General features: G+C 50.4%; 1 protein-coding gene across 1 annotated transcript; it reads right to left on the bottom strand.

Annotated features, from left to right (window-relative positions):
- Positions 1 to 5138: 5138 nt before the first annotated feature.
- CCL22 (C-C motif chemokine ligand 22) lies at positions 5139 to 10793 on the bottom strand. Its single transcript, XM_032613808.1, has 3 exons — positions 10689 to 10793; positions 9349 to 9472; positions 5139 to 6853 (listed from the first exon to the last, which is right to left on the bottom strand). Exons 1-3 carry the CDS (start codon positions 10759 to 10761, stop codon positions 6769 to 6771), a joined length of 282 nt encoding a protein of 93 aa, XP_032469699.1. The 5' UTR covers positions 10762 to 10793; the 3' UTR covers positions 5139 to 6768.
- Between the last annotated feature and the right edge of the window lie 1753 nt (positions 10794 to 12546).

The raw sequence follows: 12546 nt of genomic DNA, 5'->3' as shown, positions 1-12546 counted from the left end.
TTTGGGCAAGTGACTTAACCTCTCTGAGCCTCGGCTTACCCTTCTGTAAAATGGGATGCTAAAGCCACCTCATCAAATCACTCCCTGGGGGAGTTCATAAAACTAAGGACTTTCAGAGTGCCTGGCACACAGAAACCATTGGTGTTTGTTATTCAGTCCTGATGTGTGCCTGGCACTGTGGTGGGACAGTGTTGGTGGGGGAGCATAGGCAAATAAGCCAAAGTCTTTGCCCCAAGGAACCCCAGCTCACTGGGAGGGAGAAGATGCAAATCCTACCAGGGATTCGAAGGCTACAGGTCTTAGGGAGGGAGAGAAGCCTTTGTTCTTGTCTGGGAATCAAGGAAGGCAGGAATGAGAGACGATATTTCAATCAGAAGATGGACAGAGGGACTTCCCTGGTGGCACAGTGGTTGAGAGTCCTCCAGCCAATGCAGGGGACACTGGTTCGATCACTGGTCTGGGAGGATCCCACATGCTGTGGAGCAACTAACCCCGTGCACCGCAACTACTGAGCCTGCGGTCTAGAGCCTGCGAGCCACAGCTACTGAGCCTGCGTGCCGCAGCTACTGAAGCCTGTGTGCCGCAACTACTGAAGCCTGTGCACCTAGAGCCCGTGCTCTGCAGCAAGAGAAGCCACCACAGTGAGAAGAATGTACACCGCTTGCTGCAACTAGGGAAAGCCCGCGTGCAACAACAAAGAACCAGCACAGCCAAGAATAAATAAATAAATAAAATTTATTTTTAAAAAAAGATGGGCAGAATTTTGCTTTTTTTTTACATTATCGTTTTGAAAAATCTGTAAACAATAAAGAAGAAATGAAACAAAGAGCTTTCCTATCTCTACCACCAAGATTCAATGATTAGCATTTTTTCATATTTGCTTCATCTTTCTTTTTTCTTTTTTTTGGCTAAGCCATCTCAGAGTAAATTATGCATGCCAGATACTTTGTCCCTTGAATTCTTCAGCATGTACCTCCATTGTATAGACATTGTCTTACATAAATAGAATACTATTATCCCACCTAACAAAACTAACAATGGTTCCTACGTCTTATAATATTTAGTTAATATTCAAATTTCTCCAATTATCCCAAAATGTATTTTAAGTTTCTTCTCCTTCCCTCCCTTTTTCTCTCTCCTCCTTCTTTCCTATCTACGTATTTATCTATCCATACATATCTATCTATCTATCTATTGAACCAGGGTCCAATCTAGGTTCATGCAGTGCGTATGGTTATTTCTATTTATTGTATGATAGACCTCCTTTACATTTTTCATGACATTGACTTTCTGAAGAGTCAGGACCATTGTCTCACATGCTGTTCTCGTTCTTTTTTTTTTTTTTTTTTTTTTTTACAGTACACGGGCCTCTCACTGTTGTGGCCTCTCCCTTTGCGGAGCACAGGCTCCGGACGCACAGGCCCAGCGGCCATGGCTCACGGGCCCAGCCGCTCCGCGGCATGTGGGATCCTCCCGGACCGGGGCACGAACCCGTGTCCCCTGCATCGGCAGACGGACTCTCAACCACTGCGCCACCAGGGAAGCCCTCATTCTTAATCTATTGAATTGTTTCATTGTGATGTCATCTAATTTGTTCCTTTACCTTATTTATTTCCTGTAAACTGGAAGTTAGATCTAGAGGCCCGTAGAGCTTGGCTACAAATCCTTGGTAAGAATCCATTATGAGTAATACTTTGTACACCAATCACATCCACCATGATGGACAGGTTATTCCACTATTCTTGAGAGATTGATGGTCGACCGCTAGATCTCTCCACTGCAGAAGTGTTATTCCCTTTGTGATTCATAAGTAACTTGCCATATGCAGACAGGCAGGATTTTGGCCGACCATTCCAGGCAGAGGGAAAACTTAACCAAGGTGGAAAGCACAGGACCTATGCAGGGGTTGGGGAACGGTCCAGTGCCATTGGTTCTGAGGAAGGAGTGGGCCAGGAAGCTGCAGCTGGACACTTTGAAGCTGGAGTGAGGAAAGAGAATGCTGTTCAGGGGCAAAGGAGAGCTGGGGATCTTCTGAGCTGAGGAGTAACTAGAGCTGCGCTGGGCGGCAGGCAAGTAGGTTCTCTCAGAGTCGGTGGGATGGTAGGGATGGGGGTCTTCCCACCCATGCCTCTGCAGGCCCACAGATGGCTGGGGCCCTGCATGGGTGTCCCACAGAGCAGGGAGCCCGTGTCGTTCTTGTAGAACATGAGAGATTCCCCCAGCATTGGAAGCAGAACAGAAACAGATCCGGGTGGGGAGCCCTGGGCACGCCTGTGGGGTCCCAGGATGGTAGGAGGAATGTGGTGACCAGCGCGGTGGTCATCTCCAGGGCCCCTTGGGAACAGCCTTCCCTGCCCCAGCCAGTCCTGCCCAGCTCACCTTTTGTGACCAGTAAAGAGGGCTACCCGCATGCACTGGGCATTTCCTCTCTCTGTGTACATGCCTGGCCACACTCTCTTTTTTAGTGTGGTAAAATATACATAGCGTAAAAATTAACATTTTAACCACTTCCAAGTGTTCAGTTTAGTGGCACTAAGTACATTCACATTGTTGTGCAGCCATCACCACAATCCATCTCCAGAACTTTCTCAACTTGCAAAACTGAAACTCTGGACCTGCTAAACAATAACTCCCATTTCCTCCTGCCCCAGCTGCTGGAAACCACTATTCTGCTTTCTGTTTCTATGCATTTGACTCCTCTAAGAACCATACAGTATTTGTCTTTTTGTGACTGACTTATTTCACTTATCACGATGTCTTCAGAGTTCATCCATGTTGTAGCAGGTGTCAAAATTTCCTTCCTTTTAAGGCGGAATATTCCATTATATGGATAGACCACATTTTGCTTATGCCTCCATCCATCGATGGACACTTGGGTTGTTTCCACCTTCTGGCTATTTCAGAAAATGTTGCAATGAATACGGATGGACAAATATCTGCTCTTGTCCCTGCTTTCAATTCTTTTGTGTGTATGCCCAGAGGTGGGATTTCTGGATATGGTAGTTCTATGTTTAAGTTTTTGAGAAAGAGTCACAGTGTTTTCTACAGCAACTGTACCATTTCACATTCCCATCACCAATGCATGAGGGTTCCAATTTCCCTACACTCTCACCAACCTTGTTTTTTTTTTTTCTTTTATAATAGCCATCTTAATGAGCATGAAGTGGTGTCTCATTGTGGTTTTGATTTGCATTTCCCTAACGATTAGTGTTTCCCTAACGATTAAGTATCTTTTCACGTGTTGGGTAGGAAGAAATTTTCCTCTACACTTCTAGGTTCTCCTGGCTGGTCTAAGAATTAAAGTGACATGAGACTGATGAACAGGAGAAAATCAAACAAAAGTTTAATACCTTGTATATATGGGAGAGGCCCAGGAAAACCGAGTAACTTGCCCAAATGGCTGAAACCTTCACGTTAAATGCTATCTTCAGCTAAAGACAAGAGGTCGCTGGGGGTAGTGGTTTGGGACTTCAAAGGAGAGGAAGACAATCCGCAGGGAGATAGAAAAAGCAAATGTTTGGTAAATAAATGTTTGCTGGGTCATGCAGAGACAACGGGACACAGAGTGGATCCTGATCTCTAGATGCTGTCGAGTCCTCCCCACCACAGTTAGCCCCATATTCTTTGCAGATACCTCTGGCGATAGCGCTATAACTGTGACCAGTCCTTTATCTAAATTCTTTCAGGCAGTTAAGGTGGAGGTAACAAGGAAAACTTCCCGAGTCTTCTGTTTCTTAAAAATAATCAGCCTAAGTCAGTCCTCACGCCAAAGAGACACATTCTGGGGTGGGAAACATTGCTGCCCTACAATGTGCTTGTTAACCAGTTGAATGTCTTCTTCGGAGAGCTGTCCATCCTAGTCTTTGCCCATTTTGTTACTGGGCTGTCTGTACCTTCTTATGAGATTCTCACAACTACATGCACCATGTGCTCTTATTGCCCCCTATTCACAGAGGGAGAAATTGAGGCTCAGCGGGACCAAGTAACTTGTTCCAGACACGCAGCCAGTGAGAATTCCTATATCTGTCTGAATCCGTGACCTGTGCCCTTCATCATGCTTCTCCATGCCTCCCAGACAACGTTCTAGGTGTCTGTAGCTTCAACCCTGGAAATCCCACTGTGAGAGCCAGATCCAAAAGGGCCCAAAGGCCACTTGTGCCAAGATGTCCATGGAACGCTACGCACACCGAGGAAATTATGAAGATGCACCAAGGGCGGAGGAGTCCTTTTTTTGTTATTGTTGTTTTGGCAGAGTGAGCTGTGTCCAGGAACTTCAGGGAAGCAGGCCCATTTGAGGGTCCGGGGAAGTTAGCGCCGGATGACCTGGGTTTGAAGTGCTCCCCAAACCCACTCCCTCTTCCTCCTGGACACACAGCTTGGTTGTACTTCCCAGCATCCCTTGCTGTCAGGGTGGTCATGTGACTAAGTTCTGCCAATGGCACGTGGGCAGAAGTGATGAGCCCCTCTTCCTGGCCCAGCTCGTAAAAAACCTTCCCACAAGCCTCTATTCTCTTTTCTCATCTGCTGGATGATGGAGAGGAGACCTGGTCCTGGAGGTGGGCAGGGCCATGAGAAGGAAGCAGCCTGGGTCCTTGAATGACCACATGGATGGAAGGTCGCCCACAGACCAGGAATGCCTGATAAGACTTCGTGTGAGAAGAAAAAAACTTCTATGGAGTTGAGCCACTGAGATTTGGGGGGGTGTTTTTTGCAAGAAGTAGCATTTCCTGACTGATACACTGTCCTCTGCCTCTGTGTCCACCCTTGAAGTGGGAAGGTTGAGATTGGGTTATTGAATGAATGGATGAATATGCTGCTCAAAGGTCTAGACTTGAGGACTGAATGAATGATTTCATCAGCTCCTCCTGACAAGCGGTCCCAGGGTGGACAAATGTCTGGGGTTCCCTGCTGGCACCTGCTCAGCTACTTCCCAGGTCCTCATGTCTAGCTGGGATTTCCCACCTTCTCACAGGGTGACCTTGGGCAAGCCAGCTCACATATCAATGTCAAGGGCCTCCCCACTGGGAGAGAGGGGCCATGCGTCCCCTGCCCCACCTCACAGGAACAGCACATGCCAAGGAACAAAACGGACATTGTTTGTAGAGGATTTATTTTCCAGAAGGCTTGAGGGGCAAGGGCAAGGGCAAGGGCAGGACAGGAGCGGAGGGAGATCCCAGAAAAATTGAAGGCCCTGTGCATGGGCAGTGGGCAGGTTAACCCTTCTGGTGCCTATAGTGGGCAAATGACCTTGGGCTCCCGGTGGGACACAAGCCCCGGAAGACACTGAGTTTCATGGCCGGCAAAGCCACATTTTCTGTGACTTGGATCTGAGCCCCACAGCAATCCCATAAGGTAGGTATTCTCATTCTCAGGTGAGGCTCAGAGAGGTTAGATGGTCTCCTCAGGGTCACACAGCAACAACCACCCTGCCATACTATACCAGGCTCCCTCCGAAAGGAACAAGCACAGATACCTGGGGAACCTGTGGTCCTCAAAGCGGTGTAGGTAAGTCCTAAGTCCCAGTCCTTAGCCTGGCCCCAGCCACCTGAGAACAACCTCCATCCAAGGCTTTTTCACTTAACTATACCCCACACATTCACTCCAAGGACCAGGAAATCTCTACCTTGTCCCCCTCCCACACATTTCTTAAAATTCTTCCAGTCATCCATTTGGCCTTTTAAGCATTTGCCCTCTTTCCTTATACAAATATAACTAGAGCTTAGAATACCAAGCCAAGGGTGCTCATTCACCCCATAGCAGGAATTTGGTTGTCAGCTATTTGGGGAAGGAGGAAGAGGAAATTCAGGACTCTGAAGAGGTCAGGCCTGGATGTTGGAGGGTGGAGAAGCAGTAAAAAACCCAAGGGAGGCAAGAAGGTTAAAGAGGTAACATGGGGAAGAAAGGTGAATCTGGGTAAATTTGAGGCTTCCTAATGAACCCTGCCAGCCCTTCTCTAGATGACCTTGAGTCTCTGTATTGATGTGTCAGAGCCCTTGAGAGGTGGGAGACGGACATTACTTTTATTGATTCAATCTGCAGCCTCTTATTGAGGCCTGATTCAGGCCCTGTGCTCTGTGCCAGAGGCCAGGAGACAAAAGTAACTCCGGTGTGGATATTGGTCCAGCTGGTGGGGCTGGAGGACAAGCTCCCAGTTCCCGAGAATTCTGGGCAGACTGTGATCAGGGCTGTTAAAAGGGGGCAGAGGGCCAGGGGAAGTCTAAAAAATGACTGCTGCTTAGGTTGAGTGATGCCCTGGAGGGCTGGTGGGGTTGGACATGTGCAGAGGAGGGGGAGACATTCTGGGTGTCAGGAGCAGCTCGGGAAAAGAGCCAGAAGTAGAAATGTATGACATGGGTTTGGGAGAACAGGGAGCCGGAGTCCAACATGCATGAAGGGAAATGAGGCAGGGCTGGAGGCAAAGGATAAGACCCAGATCTGGAGGGCAGGGATGCCAGGCTCAGGAGCTCTGACCTCAGCCTAGGGCAGAGGGGAGCCATGGAAGGATTTTGAGCAGGGGACTGACTGACCAGGACTGTGGACCCTCTGGCTTTGGTGGGGCAGAGGATGGGTTGGAAGGGTAAGTGGGGAGATGAGAGTGGCAGTTGGAGGCTTGACTGGGAGTGACAGCTGCAGACATCAAGATCAGGGACCGCTGAGAGGGTTGTTGGTACAGGGTTGTGTTGGGGAGCAGCTGTAACAGCAGGGAGGTGGGGCTCCATGAGCCTTCCTGGAGGAGCCAAGGCCACGGTCATCAGGTCAGGGCCTGCCTCATTGGTCCAGCCTCTGGAGAATTTTCTTCACCCAGGGCAGTCTGGGATCAGCACAGATCTCTCGGTGCCTCACGGTTAGCAAGCTGGAAGGTGGAAACACCAGGGAGACAAGGAGGCGCCATTAGCATGCAGCAAGGATGCCACAACCCCGCTGCAGAATCTTAGCAATTATGAGTCACCTGCTGTAGGCAAACACATTTCTTAAGAAGGAGAGGGGGAGATAAGCAGCAAGGACTTCCCATACCTTCAGCCCCAGCCATGAGTGCCAGGGCAAGCCAGGAAATAGAATGCCCAGGCGTCCCATAACCTTTGCTGACATTGCCTTGGGAGAGAGTATTGGGTAGTAGCCAAGAGCATGAACTTTGGAGACAGCCTATCCGGATTAGGATTCTAGCTCTGCCACATGTTAGCAAGTCCCTTAACTTCTCTGAACCTCAGTTTCCACATTGGTAAAATGGGCATGATAATTCTGGTCCAACCTCATAGGAATTTGATGAAGATACGATGAGTTAATATAAACTGGAGTGCTCAGAACAGTGCACAGCAGACAGTAGGTGATATATAATTCTGCCAGGACCTGGCCTGAACTTTTAACATTGATTTCCTTAATAAGTCCTTACAACAACCCTATGAGCCTCCAATATTCTATCTACTTAATAGCTGAAGAAAGCGAGGCCTAATGGGGTAAAGCAACTTGTCTAAGTGCCAGAGCTGGTAAGACCTGACTCATCGTGCTTGCTGTGGACGAGCATCCCCACCCAGGCCCCTCTGAGAGACCTGAGCACAGAGAGGAGAGGTGAACAATAGCCCAAGACCACATGGCAGGAGTGGGCTAAGGCTTCCGCTTTTGCCAGAGCTGCAACAAACACCCCTGATCTGCGCGCGCGCACACACACACACACGTGCACCCCCAGATGACCAATAAACAGAAAGAACAAAGAAGGCAGCAAAGCAGTGTTGATCTTGGCCACGTGGACAGCCTGCCCTGGCTGCTTTGTGACACTGGACAAGGCTCAGACCCTCTCTGAGCTTTGATCTTCTCATTCATTGAGCCACATTCTTTCTAGAATCCCTTCTGGCTCGAGATCCAATAATCGCATGTGTACCATCTCTCACTGAGTATCTATTATATGTCAGGCATTGAGTAGTACACCTCCCACTTACTATTATTCTGCCCTGTGATACTTGAGAGGCCCCGTAACTCGCTGTGCACATTTATGCACCTGTAAAAAGGGGACTGTAGGGGCTTCCCTGGTGGCGCAGTAGTTGAGAGTCTGCCTGCCGATGCAGGGGACACGGGTTCGTGCCCCGGTCTGGGAAGATCCCACATGCTGCGGAGCGGCTGGGCCCGTGAGCCATGGCCGCTGAGCCTGTGCGTCCGGAGCCTGTGCTCCGCAACGGGAGAGGCCACAACAGTGAGAGGCCCGCGTACCGCAAAAAAAAAAAAAAAGGGACTGTAACAGTACCTACTACATAGGGTTGCTTGAAGGATTAAATGAGTTAATGTTTATAAAGCGTCTATAACAGTGCCTAGCACTTAACAAGCACTCTCTACATGTTTGATTAAAAAAATAAATGGAAGTGATCACTCCCGCTATACTGATTGGGAAACTGAGGCCCAGTATTGAAGTGACCAGAACCGTGGCAGGCCTTCCTGTTTCAGCCTTCTTGTACTTTACCCACAGACCCCTCTGAGGGACAGAAGATGAGTGAGAAGGATTCAGATGAGAAGATGACAGGGCCCCAAAGCGGGTCATAAATCCCCAAGCTCAAACACCCCCCACTCTGTGGTTTGGCAGGCAGCAGCCAGAGGGGCTGCCCCAGAAAGGACAGGTCCCGTCACCCAGCCAGGGGCAGGGGCAGGGGGAGGGGCAGGGGTGGGGGCAGGCTCCAGGCCGAGGAAAAGGAAGCAAAGAAGCAAAGGAGAATAAGAACCTTAGGAGAAAGCCCTAAACAAGGACCCAGGAGTCCTGGTTCCAGCCTGGGCAACCTTGAGCAAGTCACTTCTCCCCTCACCCCGCCCCAAGCCTGTTTCTCCATCTGTAAAATGGAAAGTATAGCACCTTCTTATAGGATCATTGTGAGAATTAAACAGTCATGCTCAGAACAGTGCCTGGCCCTGAGGAAGCATTTAGTGTCAGCTCTTAATATGCTCCTGGTAAGAATAGGCTGCCTCAAGTAACTGACTCCCAGGGCACTGGGGATCCAAGATGCTTCTGATGGGAGCATCTTTGCTGACTCAGCGGAACCAGGCATACTGCCCCTACCCTGAACCCTACGCTCTACGGCAGCTCTGCACTACCTATCTGCCTTGCCGGGGTGGAGCGGCCCCCTCTGCATCCTCGGAACCTGGCACGCTGCCTGGCACATAAGAGGTGCCTGATAATATCTGTTGAATGATAACATGATATTTTTCTTGGTACACCCAAGCCTCAGCTGAGCCATCTAGTTCGGCCAAGTGCTCCCAGCTGACATCTGGAAGCTCAGCTGCATTCCTCCATCCCTGGGTGCACCTGCAGCCTCCCAGGCCCCACCCGTCAAGCTCTCCAAGGTCTTGTCTCCCCGGCTTCCTACTCACACCACGCCAGGCCTCCGGCAGGAGTCCGAAGTCCAGTAGTAATATTTCACCAGACGCAGGGGCAGGGGGTGACGGATGTAGTCCCTGCAGCAGATGCTGTCCTCCACGTTGGCACCGTAGGGGCCTGGGGGAGAAGGGTGCTCAGAGGAGTCACAAGCTGCTCGCCCTTGGCCCAAACCTCTGACCCAGCTTTTCTGTTATCATGTGGAAGGTTGGTGTCCAGAGGATTCTGGGCCCTCAAAGTCCCCACTCTTGGGGCCTCTGAGAAGCCGCTAAGTGCCCAAAGTCTACACTCTGCGTTGGTCAGCTCAAGGGAGAGGGATTCAGAACGACTGAGCATCAACAATGCCCTAAGCTCTAGATGGGACCAGACACGCTGAACAGGAAGGAGCCTTAGAACCTTGTTATTCAAGTTGAGGTCTGTGGACCCACACCATCAGCATCACCTAGGAGCTTGTCAGAAAAGCTCGGTGCCTAGTCCCAGCCCTGCTGAACCAGGTGGACACTTTGAAGAACTTCCCAGGTAACCTGAGAACTTCCCTTCAGCTCACATCTACTCTAATCCCCTTCATGGTGCAAATGGTGAGGCTGAGGTCCAGAGATGGGGGAGGACTTGCCCAGATCACACAGCGCGACCCCGGAGAGTCAGGACAAGGGCTCAGGCAGAGTCCAGGCACGGAAGCCCGGGTTCGAGTCTCGCTCTGCCGTGAGTCACTTAACATCTGAGACCTAATTTCCTCCTCAGACCCAGGGAGTAATAACAGTACCTACCCTATGGGGCCTGTAATGCAGGGAAGGTGCTCAGGAACCCCAATAACTGAGCAGTATTGTTCCTAGCTCCCAGACTCCCAGTCCAGTTCTCATTCCCCTACCCATCATAGGGCAGAAAAGTGTACATTGGGAAGGAAAGAGAAATCAGGAACCCAGTGTTGAGGGCAGGTTCTGGAGAAAAATGGGGCGGTGAGAGGGCAGGACTGGTTTTCCCAGGGAACATCTCTTACCACTGCTCCTGCCTTTACCCACCCCAGCTGGCCTCCTTCAGTGGCTCCTTCTTCACATCCCAAGGCCCTACCCTTGAGTTCTCTGGAGTAGGAGACCCTGGGCCATGCCCACTATAACCCCAAGCCCAGCTGAGATAGATCCTAGACTCCAAGCCTTCAAGACTATCCATTTAACAGATGTGTAAACTGAGGTCCAGAGAAGCAATGGGACTAGCCCAAGAGCCAGTGGCAGATTGGAGTCTTCTGCTCTCAGTTCAGTGCTCTTTCTACCACATGAGGAAGGTACCCCAGTATCTGACCTTGACCTCTGCAGAGAGCCCTCCCTCTTCCCAGCCTCACCTGCCTCTGTTGCTTGAAGTATCACAGCAAGGAGGATGAGGGCAGCCAGGAGTGGGGTCTGCAGGCTGGCCATACTTTCGTCCTGTGTGTCCCAGCTCAGGTGTCTACAATCGCCAAAGGGCAGGAAGCTCTGGTATTTAAATGCTTGCTACACCCACAAGCCTCAGACACTCTTAGTCACCGGTGAGCCCAGAATCTCTGACATTCACGTTATGAAAGAAGAACTCCCACTTCCTCCAAAGAGAAGGAAATTCTCTGTGGCCAGGGACCACTCAAAGGGGACCCCCACCCTGACCTCCCCTCTGGGTCCCAAGAGACTTGCAAAATCCCCCTTGAGCTGGGCCTCTTGGAGGCCTGTGCTCCCTGGGGTGTGCTGGCTGTGTGGCCTTGGCCATGTCACTGGATGTCTCTGGGACTGAGTTTACCCATCTAGAAATGGGAGAGATGGTTTTACAGTCCTACGTATTTACCCCAGTGGTTGTTTGTAAATCAAGTGAGAATGTGGACAGGAGCTAAATAGCCCTAAACCCTCACCTGGAACTGAGGCCCATCTTGATGAAGGGTGACCTTCATCACTGATCTGTCTTCAGAGGGAGAAGCCTATGAAGCCATTGGGTTAGTTTCTCTGCCCCATCACCGGCGTCCTCTAGGGCTTCTCACAAAGTCTCAGCTTGGGCCAGTTCGTGGTCCACTCAACAGCTGTAAAGAGCTTCCACACATTTCCATCTTGCCTGTCCTTCCTTCGCAGCTGTCTCCACGCTCTTCCTCACCCAGCCCCTTCTCAATCTACCGCCATGTCCCACTGATTCTACTACCTCAGTCTGTCTCGGATCTGTCCACTTATCTCCATCCCCATTGTCCCTGCCCAGTCCAGGCCACCTCCACCTCAGGCTCAGATGCTGGCCCCTCATTCCCCTATCCACACTGCAGTGACCAGAGTGAGTAGCCCGGATTCAAAGCTGCACATGCCTCTCTCCTGCTTCAAAACCCTGCTGTGGGCCCCTGAACCCATGTCCCTGACTGTGGCCTTCAAGGCCTCCATTCCAGACACGACCCCACCACCTCTGCCCAGCTGGTCTCACTCCCCTGAGGAATCACATCCACAGTCTCAGAGTTTCTCAAAGAGGTCTGTGGCTTGTCCCTGGCCGTGAATGCCCTTGCCACTTCTTTACCGCGTAAACTCCTACTCGTACATCAAGAGCCATTTGAAATGTCACCTTCTAGGTAAACACATCCCCTCAGGACTCCAAAATTCTCTGAGGTGACCTAGAACGTGGATTTGAACAGACATCAGGTTTTCTCTTTCTCAATCTCCTCCCAGAAGCCAAACTCCAAGCTCTTAGAAGGTGGGATCTCCCTTTATTTGTCTTGGCATTCCAGGGTCTACCAAGAGTGGGGTACATGGTGGGTGCTCAGAACACATCTAATGGAAGAAGAAACCCGGGCTCAGAGGAAGAGGGGCCTTGCCTGTAAGTAGATAAGCCATCCTGGAGTTCAGGACTCAGCACTCCATTTGTAGAGGGATCCATCCACTCATTCATTCAACAAATATTTATTGAGCCCTTGGTCGACAGAATAATGAACCGCCCCAAAATGTCCATATCTAATTCCCCAAACTTGTGAACATGTGACCTTACATGGTAAAAAGGACTTTGCAGGTGTGTTGAAGTTAAGGCCCTTAAAACAGAGAGTCTTCGTTGGGATTTTCTTGGTGGCCCAGTGGGTAAGACTCTGTGCTCCCAATGCAAGAGGCCCGGGTTCGATCCCTGGTCGGGGAACTAGATCCCACATGCATGCCACAACTAAGAGTCTGCATGCTGCAACTAAGAAGACCGCATGCCACAACTAAAGATCCCAC

Source organism: Phocoena sinus, chromosome 19 (genome assembly GCF_008692025.1).
Source record: "Phocoena sinus isolate mPhoSin1 chromosome 19, mPhoSin1.pri, whole genome shotgun sequence".
In the NCBI taxonomy this organism is placed as follows: Eukaryota; Metazoa; Chordata; class Mammalia; order Artiodactyla; family Phocoenidae; genus Phocoena; species Phocoena sinus.
The sequence above is the reverse complement of the archived record's forward strand: the minus strand, read 5'-3'. Positions and strand labels throughout refer to the sequence as shown.

Excerpts from the sequence above, each read along its gene's own strand:
- CCL22 (XM_032613808.1), bottom strand. The coding sequence starts at position 10,761 with ATGGCCAGCCTGCAGACCCCACTCCTGGCTGCCCTCATCCTCCTTGCT. Across the intron at positions 9,473-10,688 it reads ACTTCAAGCAACAGAGGCAG|GCCCCTACGGTGCCAACGTG; the intron begins GTGAGGCTGGGA and ends CTTCTCCCCCAG. Across the intron at positions 6,854-9,348 it reads TGCCGGAGGCCTGGCGTGGT|CTTGCTAACCGTGAGGCACC; the intron begins GTGAGTAGGAAG and ends TCCACCTTCCAG.